This window comes from Chrysemys picta, chromosome 24 (assembly GCF_011386835.1).
Source record: "Chrysemys picta bellii isolate R12L10 chromosome 24, ASM1138683v2, whole genome shotgun sequence".
Taxonomy (NCBI): Eukaryota; Metazoa; Chordata; order Testudines; family Emydidae; genus Chrysemys; species Chrysemys picta.
This window is the reverse complement of record NC_088814.1, coordinates 12282504-12300827: the sequence shown is the minus strand read 5'-3', so window position 1 is coordinate 12300827 and position 18324 is coordinate 12282504. Positions and strand designations below refer to the sequence as shown.

General features: G+C 53.8%; 1 protein-coding gene across 1 annotated transcript in view; it reads right to left on the bottom strand.

Annotated features, from left to right (window-relative positions):
- Positions 1 to 18324, bottom strand: part of LOC101952392 (alpha-2-macroglobulin-like protein 1) — a 99116-nt gene that overhangs the window by 36892 nt on the left and 43900 nt on the right. Inside the window, exons 11-18 of the mRNA XM_065577453.1 lie at positions 17917 to 18081; positions 17144 to 17374; positions 15539 to 15602; positions 15250 to 15395; positions 13379 to 13528; positions 12418 to 12609; positions 3370 to 3493; positions 595 to 748 (exon numbers count right to left, since the gene is read on the bottom strand). Of these exons, the coding sequence (XP_065433525.1) occupies positions 595 to 748; positions 3370 to 3493; positions 12418 to 12609; positions 13379 to 13528; positions 15250 to 15395; positions 15539 to 15602; positions 17144 to 17374; positions 17917 to 18081 (1226 nt within the window). The remainder of the gene's footprint in view (positions 1 to 594; positions 749 to 3369; positions 3494 to 12417; positions 12610 to 13378; positions 13529 to 15249; positions 15396 to 15538; positions 15603 to 17143; positions 17375 to 17916; positions 18082 to 18324) is intronic.

Sequence of the window (18324 nt, the reverse complement as noted above, 5' to 3'; positions counted from 1 at the left end):
GCTGGGCTCAATGTCCCACGGGATGGGGATCCCCCCTTCCGCAGCTAGACGCGTCTCCCTGTCAGGGGCCTATTCCTGGGTGTCAGCCTGAATTCCCCCTGCTCGGGATCCCCTGCCCCTCCCACTTCTACCCCATGTGCCACCCTCCATGGCCCCCTCCCGGGGGTTCATTCCCCTCCCATGTTCTCAGCGTTGGAGCTTCCAGGCACCACATGGGAATGAAAACACCACGAAGGGCAATGGGGCCAGGATGATAAACCCCCTGCCGACCGTGACGGGATGCAGGGAGGGGCTGGCGCGAACCCCGCTCTGCTGGCGAGTCGCAGGGTCTCGGTGCTACCTGGGTTCCCAGCCCTCTCCCCCGCTCTGCGGGTTCATTATATCTGTAAAGAGATGAATCCCACGAGCCTGGGGGCTTGTTATTCCCTGTTGCTGTACTGGGTTCTTCTCCGCTGGCAACAGGGCACAGGAACCAGCCCCACGCGGGCAGCAAGCCCTCCCCCAGCCAGTGCGCCGCCTCTGGGAGCTGCTGCTTTCGAGGGTCTGGCCTGGAGGCCGCTCCGCAGGGACAGTCTGTGACAGCTCCTCACTCACCCCACAGGCACCAAGTCCCACAGCCACGTCTCTGGGAAATACGCACATGGCGCTGGCTCCTCCTGGGTGCTGGGTTCCGGCACGGGCCGGGCATTGCTCACTGGGGTCCCTGCTGCAATATCCACACCTGCCTCCGCGTTCTTAGGGGCCATGACTAGAAAAGATGCAAAGGGGGTTGAGGGAACCCCACACTGTATTGGGGGCAAATCTAGGCGATGATTGACGTGTGTTTGCACCTGTAAAGTATCAATATTTGGGGACATTGCAGGGACTGGATGTGGCACTGACCCCTGCCCAGATGTGACCTGAACTGGGAGCAGCCAGTGGCAGGGCTGGGGGTGGGGGTGAGCGGGGTCAGGCTGTGGGTGCCCTAGATGCAGCACACACTAATAGGGGGAAAAACAATAACAGAAAATGTGGAAATGGCAGAGGTGCTTAATGACGTCTTTGTTTCAGTTTTCACCAAGAAGGACGGTGGTGATTGGATGTCTAACATAGTGAACACCAGTGAAAATGAGGTAGGATCAGAGGCTAAAATAGGAAAAGAACAAGTTAAAAATTACTTAGACAAGTTAGATGTCTTCAAGTCACCAGGGCCTGATGAAATGCATCCCAGAATATTCAAGGAGCTGACTGAGGAGATAGCTGAGTCATTAGCGATTATCTTTGAAAAGTCATGGGAGACAGGAGAGATTCCAGAAGACTGGAAAATGGCATGATATTTGCCCATCTATAAAAAGGGAAATAAGGACAACCCGGGGAGTTACAGGCCAGTCAGCTTAACTTCTGTACCCGGAGAGATAATGGGGCAAATAATTAAGCAATCAGTTTGCAAACACCTAGAAGATAATAAGGTGATAAGTAACAGTCAGCATGGATCTGTCAAGAACAAACATGTCAAACCTACCTGATAGCTTTCTTTTACAGGGTAACAAGCCTTGTGGATAGGAGGGAAGCAGGAGATGTGTTATATCTTGACTTTTGTAAAGCTGTCTCACATGACCTTCTCATAAACAAACTAGGGAAATGCAACCTAGATGGAGCTACTATAAGGTGGGTGCATAACTGGTTGGAAAACCGTTCCCAGAGAGTAGTTATCAGTGGTTCACAGTCATGCTGGAAGGGCATAATGAGTGGGGTCCCGCAAGGATCAGTTCTGGGTTCTGTTCTGTTCAATATCTTTGTCAATGATTTAGATAATGGCATAGAGAGTACACTTATAAAGTTTCTGGACAATACCAAGCTGGGAGGGGTTGCAAGTGCTTTGGAGGACAGGATTATAATTCAAAATGATCTGGACAAACTGAAGAAATGGTCTGAAGTAAATGGGATGAAATTCAATAAGGACAAATGCAAAGTACTCCACTTAGGAAGGACCAATCAGTTGCACACACACAAAATGGGAAATGACTGCCAGGAAGGAGTACTGCAGAAAGGGATCTGGAGGGTCATAGTGGACCACAAGCTAAATATGAGTCAACAGTGTAACACTGTTCCAAAAGAAGTGAACATCATTCTGGGATGTATTAGCAGGAGAGTTGTAAGTAAGACACAAGAAGTAATTCTTCCGCTCTACTCCGCGCTGATTAGGCCTCAACTGGAGTATTGTGTCCAGTTCTGGGCGCCATATTTCAGGAAAGATATGGAGAAATTGGAGAAAGTCCTGAGAAGAGCAACAAAAATTATTACAGGTCTAGAAAACATGAGCTATGAGGGAAGATTGAAAAAATTGGGTTTGTTTAGTCTGGAAAAGGGAAGACTGAGAGGGGACATGATAACAGTTTTCAAGTACATAAAAGGTTGTTACAAGGAGGAGGGAGAAAAATTGTTCTTCTTAACCTCTGAGGATAGGACAAGAAGCAATGGGCTTAAATTGCAGCAAGGGAGGTTTAGGTTGGACGTTAGGAAAAATTTCCTCTCAGGGTGGTTAAGCACTGGAATAAATTGCCTAGGGAGGTTGTGGAATCTCCATCATTGGAGACTTTTAAGAGCAGGTTAGACAAACACCTGTCAGGGATGGTCTAGTTAATCCTTAGTCCTGCCACGAGTGCCGGGGACTGGCCTAGAGACCTCTCAAGGTCCCTTCCAGTCCTATGATTCAGCACATGGGCGGGAGCCAGGGAGTCCTGAGCGCAGTCCCAGCTCTGCCCCAAGCAGCGTTAAGGGTACGTTGCACTCCCAGAGCCCTTCACAAAGAGCTGCTAGCCAGGCAGGTCAAATCATTAGCCACACTGAGCAGCTGGGACATGGAGGCCTAGGGAGGCTCAGTGCAACCACCGAGCACGAGTGGGCATTGCAGGACCCCATGTGATCGCTTCCATAACACCGAGCTTGATTCTCAGATCCTAGGGCAGCACGTGGGGCTGGAGCTAGAAAAGCCATCGGTCTCTGTGCGAAGCGAGCGTATCTGGGCTGGAGTCACTGAGAGACAGGCAAGGAACCGGGCAATGCTGCGGTCACCACCACTTGGCACAGTGTGATTAGCATGTGTATTGGGGTGGTGCCCGCAGGAGGTCTCAAAGAGCCTCCAGCTGAAGGGGGAGGAGCAGAGCTGAATTGGAAGGGTCAGATGATCACGTGTGCCCAGCTCCCACTGAGAACACTGGAGAACCCTCCCACCCTGGCCCCACTGAGAACAATGGAGAATCCCCACCCAGGATCAGAAGCCAGGTTCCAGGCCCGATCTATGAGCCCACAGTGCCATCTCCGCACAGACGGCAGAGAGGGCATTTGGAATTGCTGATCAAGAGAGATGGAAGTGCCCAGTCCACTGACCTAGTGAGGACAATGCGGGGCCCTGCCCGACAGCCGAGGTTAGGACAGCACGACGTGTTATAAAGTGTTTAGGTTCACAGGGCTTCTTGGTGTTGGCATTGGTGAGAATTTTCAAAGGCGCATCCTGGGTGAGAAGGAAGACAGAGGAAAAAGCATCAGGAGCTGCTAAAATAGGGGACTGTGGCATCATACTTTGGCCTTTCTCCTCCCCCACCTACACTGGAAGCAACAAGAACACTGGGAGGACAAAGACTTCAGCTGAGGAGACTGGTCCCAGGCTTAAAAGGGGAAGCCTGTTTTAAGAACTGTAACCTCTACTGGGGTTTGAAAACTGCTTGATCCAAATACTGCCAAGTGTAATAAGGTTTAAGATTTAGATTGTGCACTTACCTTTTATTTTCTTTAGTAGCTATCTCTAACCTTTTGTGCCTACCACTTATAATCACTTAAATCGATATATATATGCCATCATGTGCCAACAAGTCTCTCTGCCATGTACATTGGCCAAACTGGACAGTTTCTACGTAAAAGAATAAATGGACAGATGGTACAGTTCCGGGGTGCAAGGCGGGGGGCTTGGGAGATTGGCTGATGCCTTTCTCTGTGTGATTCTTATGTGGCTCGGGGAGCATTCATGCAATCTAGCTGGGTGGGGGGCTCCACATGCTGTTGTGCTGAGTGATCACAGAGCCTGGAGGGGTTTGCTGCTTGTCACTAGCAAAGCTCTGTGAGAGATAGCCCAGGCTGGAGAGTGAAGGGGGCACAGCAGTATCCCAGTTCCAGGGTGTACCGGGGATCCCATCACACAGAGCTGTGCCTGCCACAGGAGGAGAGGGGCCCATGAACCTCAAAGGGTCCAGTCTGCTGCCGTCCAGCCCTGAGCCGCCTGCTTGGATTCTCCTAATTGGGTGCTGGAGGCTTTGTTCTTCCCTCTGCTCGATGCTCGTTTCCTTGGCAACCCTCTGCAGGAACGGCAGCGTCTGCACGTGGCTCTTACAGCCCTTGAAAACGTCGCCCTCAACCCCAGATTTCGGTATCAGGCAAAACTGCCAAACGGAGCCGCTGCAGAGCTCGGTCACTGTGACACCAGACTGCCTGCAAACCCGCTGGTTCCACGGAGCCCCAGCCTGGCTGCACATGCGCCTCCCACTCTCTGGGCTCAGTTCAGGTTACCCCCCCCCCCCCATCAGGGCAAACAGCATGATGAGAACCCGGTGGTCGTGTAAACCCATTTTATGAGGGGGGCTGTATCTTGGGTCCCCCACTCAAATGACCCCTCATGTGGCCCACTAGCCCCACCCTGTCCTGCCATGAGGCACAGCACATCTCAGGCCAGGCTGTGGATGTCAGAGCACTCAAACACGCCTCTTTAAACAGCCAGCGACACTCAACCTCCGCTCGAGCAGAGCTGCTGCCCCCTGCAATGTGCAGCACCCGCCCATGGGGCCGGCCGCGCTCCCCGAGCTCCCCCCACGGCAGCATCTGTCTGGTCCCCTGGTGCCCAGAGCCCAACGCCCCCGCTCGCCTGGGGACAGTTCTGGGGAGTGACTTGGCCACTGGGCAGCCCCTAGATGCCACGGTGCGCGCGGTGCTGGGTGCCATGGGCAGCACGCTCACTGTACGGGGCTGCTGGCGGTGGGAGGGCGGGTTCCGGCCCATTCCACTATGGCGTCTGACTGGGCTCCCAGGCCCTGGGCAGGCTGCCATCACTCAGAGCAGCCCCCAGCTGGGACAGAGCCCCCGTCTCCTGACTCCCAGCCCCTGAGGGCTTTGGGAGGACGTCGTCCATCCCTCCCTCTGGCGGGGCAAGATACCATCACCCCCACGTCCTCCGCACCCATCCCCCCACCCCCTCCTTGTCCCCTCCGCACCCATCTCCCACCCCCTCCTTGCCCCATCTGCGCCCATCCTCCCACCCCCTCCTTGTCCCCTCTGCACATTTCACTCAGGTGGCTTCTTCCTCCTTCAGGCTGCCTGGGACCGGCAGGGGAGCACTGGGAGCACCAGAGGCACCATCTCCGGATGCTCCGTTCCCACACCCAGGGGCACCGCAGGTCCTGCTGGCCGGGAGGAGCCATTTCAGGAAAATCCTGCTCTGCCCCTGTGGCCCCGGGGAGCAGGCTCATTCGCTCTGTGGTGAAGGCACGCACAGGCCGGTCGGCACGTAGGAGGGGATGGAGCAGGCGCGGTGCAGAGGGATTCCTCGCAGAATAATGCTACCAAATTCCAAGTCTCTGCTGGGCATGTGGGTCCTGCCATTCCCAGGGACTTCCTATTCAGCCAAATGGGGCTGCAAGTCATGGGAAAGACAAAGGGCACCTCCCTGACCCCAGGGAGACCTCCTGGCCAAGGGTCAAGTCTCTGCTCCGAGGCAGGGAGCTTCTCAATTAAACATTTATGCTCTCTGTATGTGTGTATATATATCTCCTCAATATATGTTCCATTCTATATGCATCCGAAGAAGTGGGCTGTAGTCCATGAAAGCTTATGCTCTAATAAATTTGTTAGTCTCTAAAATGCCACAAGTACTCCTGTTCTTCTTTTTGCGGATACAGACTAACACGGCTGCTACTCTGAAACCTGTCATTATGCAAGGCACTGCATTTAGCCGTATGGAGTGGAAATCCATCAACCTCAAGAAAAAACTCGTACAGATACAGACAGACATCATCTTCCTTTCCAAATGCAAGCAGATGGACATCATACCAAAAGGACTAAAGGTAAAAAATCCATTACAATCTACATATCACACAGACTATGCTGAGAGACTGTGTCACACACTCTCAAAGAAACTGCGAAACCACCTGATCAGCATCCTATACAGCAAACAGGGAAAGATTAAGAATGAGCTCTCAGAACTGGATACTCTCATAAGAAACCAACCTTCCACACAAACTTCCTCATGGATAGACTTTACAAAAACTAGACAAGCCATTTACAAGACAAACTTTGCCTCTCTACAAAGGAAAAAGGACACTAAACTATCTAAACTGCTACATGCCACAAGCAGCCACAACAGTAGTTCCCTTAACCCACCCAGCAATATTGTTAATCTTTCCAGCTATACTCTTAGCCCAGCAGAAGAGTCTGTCCTATCTTGGGGCCTCTCCTTTTGTCCCTCCAGACCCATGAATATGATACAGTTCTGCGGTGACCAGGAATCCTACTTTCGACGTCTCCGACTCAAAGAATATTTCCAACATACCTCTGAACAGCATACTAACCCACAGAATCCTCCCTACCAGCACTACAAAAAAAAAGGATTCTGCGTGGACTCCTCCGGACGGTCGAAACAACAGACTAGATTTCTACATAGATTGCTTCCGTCACCGTGCAAAGGCTGAAATTGTGGAAAAGCAACATCACTTGCCACATAACCTCAGCAATGCTGAACACAACGCCATCTACAGCCTCAGAAACAACCCTGACATCATAATCAAAAAGGCTGACAAAGGAGGTGCTGTCGTCATCATGAATAAATTGGAATATGACCAAGAGGCTGCTAGACAGCTCTCTAACACCACATTCTACAGGCCATTATCCTCTGATCCCACTGAGGATTACCTAAAGAAACTACACCATCTGCTAAAAAAACTCCCTGACAAAGCACAGGTACAAATCTGTACAGACACATGCCTAGAACCCCGACCAGGGGTATTCTATTTGCTACCCAAGATCCATAAACCTGGATATCCTGGACGCCCCATCATCTCAGGCATTGGCACCCTAACATCAGGCTTGTCTGGTTATGTAGACTCTCTCCTCAGACCCTACGCTACCAGCACTCCCAGCTATCTTCGAGACACCACTGACTTCCTGAGGAAACTACAATCCATCGGTGATCTTCCAGAAAACACCATCCTGGCCACTATGGACGTAGAAGCCCTCTACACCAATATTCCACACAAAGATGGACTACAAGCTATCAGGAACAGTATCCCTGATAATGTCACAGCTAACCTGGTGGCTGAACTTTGTGATTTTGTCCTCACCCACAACTATTTCACATTTGGGGACAATATATACCTTCAAGTCAGCGGCACTGCTATGGGTACCCGCATGGCCCCACAATATGCCAACATTTTTATGGCTGACTTAGAACAATGCTTCCTTAGCTCTCGTCCCCTAACGCCCTACTCTACTTGCGCTACATTGATGACATCTTCATCATCTGGACCCATGGAAAAGAAGCCCTTGAGGAATTTCACCATGATTTCAATAATTTCCATCCCACCATCAACCTCAGCCTAGATCAATCCACACAAGTGGTCCATTTCCTGGACACTACTGTGCTAATAAGCGATGGTCACATAAATACCACCCTATACCGGAAACCTACTGACCACTACACTTACCTACATGCCTCCAGCTTCCATCCAGGACACACCACACGATCCATTGTCTACAGCCAAGCTCTGAGATATAACCGCATTTGCTCCAATCCCTCGGATAGAGACAAGCACCTACAAGATCTCTATCAAGCATTCTTAAAACTACAATACCCACCTGCTGAAGTGAAAAAAACAGATTGACAGAGCCAGACGAGTACCCAGAAGTCACCTCCTACAAGACAGGCCCAACAAAGAAAATAACAGAACACCACTAGCTGTCACCTTCAGCCCCCAACTAAAACCTCTCCAGCATCATCAGAGATCTACAACCTATCCTGAAAGATGATCCTTTACTCTCACAGATCTTGGGAGACAGACCTGTCCTCGCTTACAGACAACCCCCCAACCTAAAGCAAATACTCACCAGCAACCACACATCACTGAACAAAACCACTAACCCAGGAACCTATCCTTGTAACAAACCCCGATGCCAACTCTGTCCACATATCTATTCAAGTGACATCATCATAGGACCTAATCACATCAGCCATACCATCAGGGGCTCGTTCACCTGCACATCTACCAATGTGATATATGCCATCATGTGCCAGCAATGCCCCTCTGCCATGTACATTGGCCAAACCGGACAGTCTCTACGCAAAAGAATTAATGGACACAAATCTGACATCAGGAATCAAAATACTCAAAAACCAGTGGGAGAACACTTTAACCTGTCTGGTCATTCAGTGACAGACCTGCGGGTGGCTATATTACAACAGAAAAACTTCAAAAACAGACTCCAACGAGAGACTGCTGAGCTGGAATTGATATGCAAACTAGACACAATCAACTCCGGTTTGAATAAGGACTGGGAATGGCTGAGCCATTAGAAACATTGAATCTATCTCCCCTTGTAAGTATGCTCACACTTCTTATCAAACTGTCTGTACTGGGCTATCTTGATTATCACTTCAAAAGTTTTTTTTCCTCTTAATTAATTGGCCTCTCAGAGTTGGTAAGACAACTCCCACCTGTTTATGCTCTCTGTATGTGTGTATATATATCTCCTCAATATATGTTCCATTCTATATGCATCCGAAGAAGTGGGCTGTAGTCCACGAAAGCTTATGCTCTAATAAATTTGTTAGTCTCTAAGGTGCCACAAGTACTCCTGTTCTTCTTTTCAAATAAACAGCTTCATTTTATCATGGGAAAACCGAGTATTTTCCCCACCTCCCCTTCTGAGCAACTGCTGAGCTGTGTTAGCTGAAATGCCTCAGAAAGTTCAGCCTGAGGCCGACCCCTGGCAGGGGAAATTTCAACACCAACCATTTCAGTCTGACAAAGTTACAAGAACATTAGAGGAGTGAAGTTCTGGAATAGCCTTCCAAGGGGAGTAGAGGGGTCAAAACACATATCTGGCTTCAAGACTAAGCTTGATAAGTTTATGGAGGGGATGGTATAATGGGATAGTGTAATTTTGGCAATTAATTGATCTTTGATTATTAGTGGTAAATATGCCTGTGACGTTATTGACATAATCTGGGACCATATAGAACATGGTTGCAACCAAAGTCCTGTAGTGGCACCAAATCTTGTATAAAGGGGGTCAAATGAGGTGTCTAAGACAAGGTTAGGGTTTGCTGGTTATAATTATGCTGTCTATATGTGTGTATCAGTTTTGTAGTTGAAGTTATGAATATTGGCTCTATACTGTCTGTATTTCAAACTTATGCTATGCTTCTGGGAGATATCCCAGAGAAGTTGGTGTTAGCTCTGCCTAGCCTGCTTGATGGCCCATTAAGGACCATCAGCTATACAATTGACCCATTGAGAGAAGGCAAATACGCCTTGCAACTCCGAATAGTATGCAGGGACTGGCCCATGTGACTCCAGACTCCATTTTGCTGTAATTTTCCACAGTAAGGACAAAGAGGTGTTCTTACACCTGGAAAGGACTATAAAAGGCTGATGCCTCATTTACATCTTGTCTTCAATCCTGCTTCTTACCTCTGGAGGGACTTCGCTACAAACTGAAGCTCTCCACCAGGGGTCGGCAACCTACGGCACGCGTGCCAAACACGGCACGCGAGCCGATTCTGAGTGGCGCGCAGCTCCCTTCTGCGGTCCCGGCCCCCCGCCCCACTCAGCCCCCCCCCACTGCTCTGCCCTGCGGGGGCAGGAGGCAGAAGCTTGGTTCTGCGGCAGCCAAGCTTCCCTCCTCCCCCGCTTCTTCCCCCAGCCTGGTGCTTTCCGGCCCCTCCTCCTCTCCACCCTGCGCCAATCAGCTGATGGCCCTAGCAAGGGGGACGGGGAAGAGCAGAAGCGTGCACACAGCTCCCTAGAGGAGGCAGAGAGAGGTAGGGACAGAGCCTGGGGGAAGGGGGTGGAACAGGGCATATCCCTCCCAGTCCCCTGCCATAAGCCGCTCAGGGCAGGGGGCTGGGAGCACCCCCATGAGCTGAACCCCCCACCCCAACACACACCCAGCCTTCTGCCCTGCACCCCCCACTCTCCCAGCCCTCTGCCCTGAACCCCCCCCACACACTCAGCCTTCTGCCCTGCACCACCCACTCCCCCAGCCCTCTGCCCTGACCTTTGAACCCCTCCCCACACCCAGCCTTCTGCCCTGCACCCCCATACCCCCAGCCCTCTGCCCTGACCCTTGAACTCCTCCCCACACCCAGCCCTCTGCCCTGCACCCCCACACCCCAACACACACCCAGCCTTCTGCCCTGCACACCCACAGCCCCATCCCTCTGCCCTGACCCTTGAACTCCTCACCACACCCAGCCTTCTGCCCTGCACTCCCACAGCCCCAGCCCTCTGCCCTGACTCTTGAACTCCTCCACACACCTAGCCCTCTGCCCTGAACCCCCCACACCCCAACACACACCCGGCCTTCTGCCCTGCACCCCCCCAGCCCTCTGACCTGATCCTTGAACCCCCACACCCCCAGCCCTCTGCCCTGACCCTTGAATGCCCCCCCACACCCAGCCTTCTGCCCTGCACCCCGCACACACCCCAGCCCTCTGCCCTGATCCCTGAACCCCTACACACACCCCAGCCTTCTGCCCTGATCCCTGAAACACCCCCCCCCAGGTCTGGGGTCCCGGTCATAGGCCCTGCTCAGCCCGCTGCCGGCCTAGGTGAACAGAACCCCAGGCTGGCAGCGAGCTGAGCAGGCTGGTGGCCTAAGATCAGCATTTTAATTTAATTTTAAATGATGCTTCTTAAACATTTTGAAAACCTTGTTTACTTTACATACAATAGTTTAGTTATATAATATAGACTTATAGAAAGAGACCTTCTAAAAACGTTAAAATGTGTTACCGGCACGCGAAATCTTAAATTAGAGTGAATAAATGAGGACTTGGCACCCCACTTCTGAAAGGTTGCCTACCCCTGCTCTACACAAAGGACTGAATGACCCATCCCAGCTGTGGATGTACTCCAGAGACTTGATTTTAAACCTGCAGTTTATTCTATCACTGCTACAAGCCTAAACCAAGAACTTTGTCATTACTGTATGTAATTGATTCCATTTAACCACTTCTAACTCTCATCTATATCTTTTTCCTTTTATGAATAAACCTTTAGATTTTAGATTCTAAAGGATTGGCAACAGTGTGATATGTGGGTAAGATCTGATTTGTATATTGACATGGGCCTGGGGCTTGATCCTTTGGGATAAGGAGAACTTTTTTCTTTTACTGGGGTATTGGTTTTCATAACCATTTGTCCCCATAATGACTGGCACTGGTGGTGATACTGGGAAACTGGAGTGTCTGAGGGAATTGCTTGTGTGACTTGTGGTTAGCCAGTGGGGTGAGACCAAAGTCCTCTTATTCTGGCTGGTTTGGTTTCCCTTAGAGGTGGAAAAACCCCAGCCTTGGGCTGTAACTGCCCTATTTAAGCAATTTGACCTGAATTGGCACTCTCAGTTGGGTCCCGCCAGAACCAGCATTGTTACAATGCCCAATGGCCTGTGATGGGATGTTAGATGGGGTGGGACCTGAGTTACTACAAAGAATTCTTTCCTGGGTGTCTGGCTGGTGAGTCTTGCTCACATACTCAGGGTTTAGCTGATCACCATATTTGGGGTCGGGAAGGAATTTTTCCCCAGGGCAGATTGGCAGAGGCCCTGAGGGGTTTTCGCCTTCCTCTGCAGCGTGGGGAACGGGTCACTTGCTGGAGGATTCTCTGCACCTTGAAGTCTTTAAACCACGATTTGAGGACTTAAATAACTCAGACATAGGTCAGGGGTTTGTTACAGAAGTTAGTGGGTGAGATTCTGTGGCCTGCGTTGTGCAGGAGGTCAGACTAGATGATCATAATGGTCCCTTCTGACCTTAAAGTCTATGACTCTATGAGTCTCTGAAAACTTCTAACGGGAAGTGCCAGAGAACCGTAAGTGGAGGTGGCGCTGCCAGCCCTGCAGGTAATACCCCTGTGTCCAGGAGTGGGGCGGTATGGGGCGTTCCCGCTCCCTGGATACGCCGGGGATTTGTCCCAGGGCCTGGGCCATGTCTGAAGGTGGCTGGGGAGGTGTATCCCAGGCCTGAGTTTGCTAGGAGCATCTCTGGGGATTCACTAGAACAGGCTGGACCATTTGGTGGGATTCGCCCCTGGATGCCAGCAGCTCTGGGCACATCGGAGCCAGTTTAGTCCTTTCAAGCTACAGAGGAGTGTGAGGCCTGGCCAGGCCCAACCCTACCTTAAACAGGCTGTAGGCGTCATGCCGAGGGGGAGTCTGGCTGCTAGTCCATCTGCGACACCTCCACTGGTCACCTAAGGCGCGGCAGTGATGAACTAGAGTTTGAGGCCGGGTAGGATCATCACATGACTCAGGCTCTTGCACTGCGTCAGGATAGCCTCCTTGGGGAAAATCGGGGAGCAGGTTATAGACCTAAAGACAAACACAGACAACATCAGCCATGAAACCAAGACACGAGCTACCCCAGAGCCAGCTCCTGCCCCTCCTCCCACTAACACATCACCCCACAAACCTTCGCTCTCACCCCAGCCTCATCTCTAGCCTGGACACCTCCCCCCACCCTGCCCATCCCCCATCCCTATCCCCCAGGTGGGCGTCTGTCCCTGCACCTCCACCCCCCAACCCTAGGAGAGGGACCCATGGCTCCCAACACCCTGGGAGAACCTGGGGCAGGGGGAGGGCAGGTGCCGCTACTCACCATGTGCAGAGCCCGTGAGCCCCTGGACAGTAGGCACCAGCGATGGGCCGAGTGCGATTCCGTATCCACCCGGGGAAGGGACAACTCCCACAATACACCTGGCCAGTTGTCCCCTGCTGTATATGGGGGCAGGGAATTCTCCTGCCCCCACCCCTGGGGACCAGCTCTGCCCTGGAGAGTGAGCTCCAGTTACCCCAGCCATTATCTCAGCTCCGAGCTCCATGTTCCCAGCTGGAGCCGGGGTGAGGGGGTGCTGGTAGGGGGGCACTGCAAAGGCTGATGGGAGAACAGGCAAGGCAAGCGGGGGCCCCCCCAGAGTTAGGGGCTGTTAAGTGCCATGGGAGCAGCCCCCAGACCGGGGAGAGGTGGCCTTGAGGGGTGTCCCCCAGCAGCCGTGCATCGCCCCTCCCTGCGAGGGGGGAGGACTCGTCGGGAGGGGCCGGGTGAGGGGCCGGGCGAGCAGCCGAGCGGCTCTGGACTCACCGTGTGGATGCTGAGCTCGGCCTCGGGCTTCATGAGCAGCACGCTCTGATCCACGGCGCGGACGGCGCACAGGGACCCTGGGGCAGCCTGCACCCGCAGCTGGAGCTCTGAGCCCGGCAGGGCCTGGTCCTGCGAGAAGGCCAGCTTCACCTGGCGAGGCACAGCGCGTCACAGGGGAGGGGGAGAGAGATCCCCAGGGGCAGGAGGAGATAGGCCAGGGTGGGCCAGGCACCGAGTGTCACTCTGGCCCCAGGCCCCGCTGGCTGAAGGGCTGGGGCTTTGGGAGTCCGTGCTGGGGATGGGGGTTGAGGCAGCCCAGGCTCATTCAGCACCCCCATGGGACAGCTCAGGGAGCTGCAGTTATTCATAGACACCCCATGGCGGGGGGGCGTTGGAGGTGCAGGGGGGTAGGGATACGACAGGATCGCCTGCCCAACCAGCTAAAATTCGTGAATCAGACCCCCGAAAAGTCCTGAGATTCTGGAGGAGGATGAAGCCCTGGGCTGCAGTCTGTCCTCTGGCTTGTCCGCTCCCAGCCTCCCCACCTCAGTGTGTCTGAAGACACATAGCACTGCCCAGGGCGGGGTCGGCTGAAGGCTGAGCAATGAGGCCATTACCAAGCAGATGCCAGTTGCAGGGGGGGCAGCCACCATTGCTAAGGGGGGCATTGAAATGCCTTCGGGTAACAGTCCACTGCCTCCCCGGGCTGGGTGAAGGGAGGCAGAAGGGTCACACTTACCCCCAGGGCAGTAGGGTGAAGTGGGAGGGGGCAGAAGGACTCAGCCAGACCCCACAAGATGGAGGGGAGAGGTAGAGGAGGAATTCTGTATCTTTGCCTCCCTACTCCAAGAGGGGAAGGGCCTTCCTCACAACTGACCCTTATGTGCAGTGGGGAGGGGGCTGACACTGGTCACTGGTGAAAGCTTTTTCTCAATGACAGGGACGTCTCCCTGCCGGCTGCCCAGAGAAGGGAGCCCCAGCCTTCATGGGGGGGAATTTCTACTGCTCAGCTGGGCAAGAGTGAGAGCCGGCTCCCGACCCAGAGGAGGAGAGGGGCCCCTCCCCTCATGACACTGGTGCCCCAGTCGACTGGAGGGCCAGCGGCCCCTTAGAAGCCCTGTAAAGAAATATGGCCAGCTAGCCATCCCCGCAGGCCTCCAGAGGGGAAGGGGGCTCAGACCATCATATCCTGCCCCCTGCTCCAGGAATCTCCCAGGGTGAGCAGGGGCAGGTGCAGGTTGGAGGATGGGCAGTGAGTAGGGTTGAGGTGGCAGAAGTTCTGGGGGGTGGGGGAGCAAATGGCTGCAGAGACTGGGGAGTGGGGAGGGCTCAGGGCAGGCAGTACCTGCCCGGGAGCCCAGAGTGGGATGGGGAGGGGCCGGGTCACAGGTAGCTGCCTGGACCTGGCCAGTGGGATGGGAGGGACAGAAGCAGGAGCTCTGGGGAGCTGGGTACAGGGAGGCGAGGGGTGGGACAGGCAGGCAGCAGGTACCTGCTGGGCCCGGAGTGAGAGGCTGAGTCCGTGGGGGAAGCAGGGTGGGCTGGGGGAGGCAGGAAGGGTTTGGGGGAGCAGGTACTTGCTGGGGCCAGGGAGAACGGAATGGGAGGGGGGGAGGGCAGGCACCTGCTCCTCCATTCTGCAGGGGCCGGAGTTCTTCCCGTCACCACAGGAATGCCTGCAGGTGGGGGCAAAATGGCTAGTGATCAATTCACTATAACTGGCACTACCGCAATGACCCTGGTGTTGCTGTAAGGCCGGGGAAGGGAGGGGCTGGGGGCACCGAGCAATGCCCCTGCTCAGGGCTCCTGTTATGGGGCAGCGAGCGATTCCCCCACCCCAGAGGCTCCTCCCCCACGAGCTCCAGGCTCACCTTGTTCGGGAAGCACTTGGCCATGTGCAGCCGGGCGCGGTCGGCAGCCATCTCGCCATCAGGCAGCACCGTGTAACCCAGCACCATGGCAGCGGGCGCCAGGTCAGCGCCGACGGGCAGCTCCACGGAGAAGGAGCCCGTCAGCCCTAGGGACGGTGGGAAACACCCAGGGGAAGTCAGGCCCAGCCAGCAGAGCCCCCTCCCCCAGCCTGGCCCAGCTCAAGGGGCTCAAACCCCAGTTGCCCCCTGGGCGCCCCCTATCTGCACAGACCCCTCCCCCCACACTTACCAGCCCCCTCCCTGAGGTCCAGCCCCTTGTGGAGGATCCTGGCGATGGCTCCCTTGGCCACGACCTGCGGAGGAGGAGACGGGGGTCACTGAGCTGTGTGACGCTGTGTGGAGTCTGGGAGACATTTTATGGTATTGTTGATACCAACATTATAAAATCGCAGGGAATCTGGCCAGATATGCCATGGAAGGTGTCTGTGAACATTGTGTGATTTGCCAAGTATGAGGATCTTGTTTATATGTTTGTATCACCTTTGTATTGTGTTCTAGGTCTGTGTGGTACATCTGTATTTCAAAACTCAGGCTGTGGTTCTGGGTGACACCCCCAGACAGATTGGCATCAGCACTGCCGAGCCTGTTCGATGGCCCATCGCGGGTCATAGCCCGACAGTGAGCCCATTGAAAGGAACTAGGGGCTACACCTTAGGAGTCAGTAAGGCATGTAGGGGCAGGCAGGTGGACAGAGAACTCTAAGGCTTTTCCATGCCATGTGCTGTGCAGCTTGTGTTTGGGACAAAGGAAGTACCAGCCACATGGCAAAAGGAATATAAAGGGCAGCTGCATCTTCTCCATTTTGTCTCCATTCCTGCTTCTTACCTCTGGAGTAACTTTTCTAAAAACGAAGCTCTGAACAAAGGACTGAACGACCCATCCAAGCTGTGGATCTGTTCCAGAAGGACTTCCAAGCCAACAAACTCACCAATACTGCTCAGAACCTGATATATGGACTTTGACGTCTCTATTTGTATGTGATTGTTTTACCATTTAACAACTCTCTTCTTGTTCTTTCTTTTTTCCGTATAACAAACCTTTTGTTTCAGACACTAAAGGACTGGCTGGCAGCGTGGTATTTTGAGTAAGATCCAAACTAATATTGGTCTGGTGACGTGGCTAACCGTTTGGGGTCAGAAGAACATTTTGTATAGTGAGCAGAGGTTTTAAATGACTTCTCACTGTCCTGGACCTAGTTGCTGATTGGGAGCCAGAGAACTGGGATGCAGTAAAGCGGGCTGTGTGATTTCTTTTTTAGCTTCTAGATAACCAACATGGTGGGGAATCAGGAGCAGTTTGCAACTGGTTGGTGAGTCCAACTTCAGTGCGAAGCACCAGTTTTGGGAGAATCTGCTCTTCTTTTTACAGCCTGTCCTGACCTTGGCATTTCCAGTGAGGGCTGCCCCAGGCACACTGGGTCACAAGTTGATGCTATACAGGGGGCTGACAAACGCCCCGACGTGGGGATGGCCATGCAGGGTGGAGTCAGGGCAGGGTGCGGCCTCTCGTACCCATGTACTGAGTTAGCAGAGGTGGGGGAGCAAGAAAGAACATTCAGGCAGGTTTCCCATTCCCTAGCCCCCCAGGCCGGCCAGCCCCTGCTCTGGAGCCAGATTGGAACCAGAGCCCCTAGTGGGGAAAGGGGAAAAGCCCCGTCCTGATCTAGCCCCGCCCTTGTAATTCAAAGGAACCGTTCGATTCACCACTGCTCTGCTGTGGAGTCACAGCGTTGACTCCGCACCTCGTGCTCTCACACACACACACACACACACACACACACACACACACACACACACACACACACACACACTGTAGTCTCTCAGGACGGGCTCACCAGGAAGATGAAATCCAGGCTCCTGGTCCCGTTCCCCAGGGCCTCCCTAGCAATGACGTAATCCACCTGGAGCTGCTGGGCCTGGTCGCAGGGCAGCACCCCTCCCAGCGAGCGGATCTTCAGGAAACTCTGGCTCTTGGAGTAGAAGGGCTCCAGGTTACGATGGGCATCCCGGTAACTGGGAGAGACTCTTCCATACACAGAGCTGTGATCCACCTGCTTGAAGCGCCCCTGGGGGATAGAGAGAGCGATGGGGCTCGCCGGGGAGCAGAGCACCCAGCACAGGACAGGAATGCAGCCGGGGCAGGCCAGGCTCTGATGCTGCCGGCTGAGCTCACCCCCATGGCCCCTCGCCCTGCGTCCCAAAAAGTGACATGGAAAACCCCAGCGGTTCGAATGGGGAAGCCCGACAGCAGCAATGGGGCAGCCCCTGGGCTGAACTGCCCGAAGGGGGCGACCTTCCTAACTAAACCCCACCCCAAATATTAATGAGAAGACAAGTGATGGCACTAAGATGCCGTTTGCATCACCCCATTGATGGTTCTGCTGATGGGTTCTGTGCCTCCCCCCCGCCCGTCTGTCCTGGCTATTCAGCCTGCAGGTGCTTCGGGCAGGGCCGTTTGCTATGCTGAGTGTGTGCAGCACCCAGCACCATGGGGCCCCGATCCTGGCTGCTCCTTAGGCACCACCGTAATAAACATCAACAATCACAGACACAGTAACAGAGGCTGGAATGCAGGGGCCCCACTGGGGCTCGGAGGCCCGTCACTTACCCTCAGAATGACCGTCCCGGTCCAGCCGGAGGTGTCCAGCTCGAAGGAGGCTCTGCCAGACTCATCGGTCAGGAAGGTCTGGTTCTTATTCTTATCCCCATAGCTAACAAAGAGCTGCAGCTTCTCATTCTTCAGCACAGAGCCATCTGCCGCCTTCAGGAGCATCTGAGCCGAGAGAGAAAGGGGGAGACGCACAACTCAAGGGAGCAGACTCCTGGGAGAGTGTTGCCCACTAGGTATTAAAGAGCTGGCTGGGAGCAGAAAGGGACAATGCAATCCAGCCCTGAGATGCACTGGGAAAGCCCAGGGCTGGGATGGGATGTTGGGGTGAGGACTGAGGGGCATTAGCAGATCTGGGAAGAAGTTGGGGCAGGACAGGAATAGCTGGGGGTACTGGGGTGAGCACTG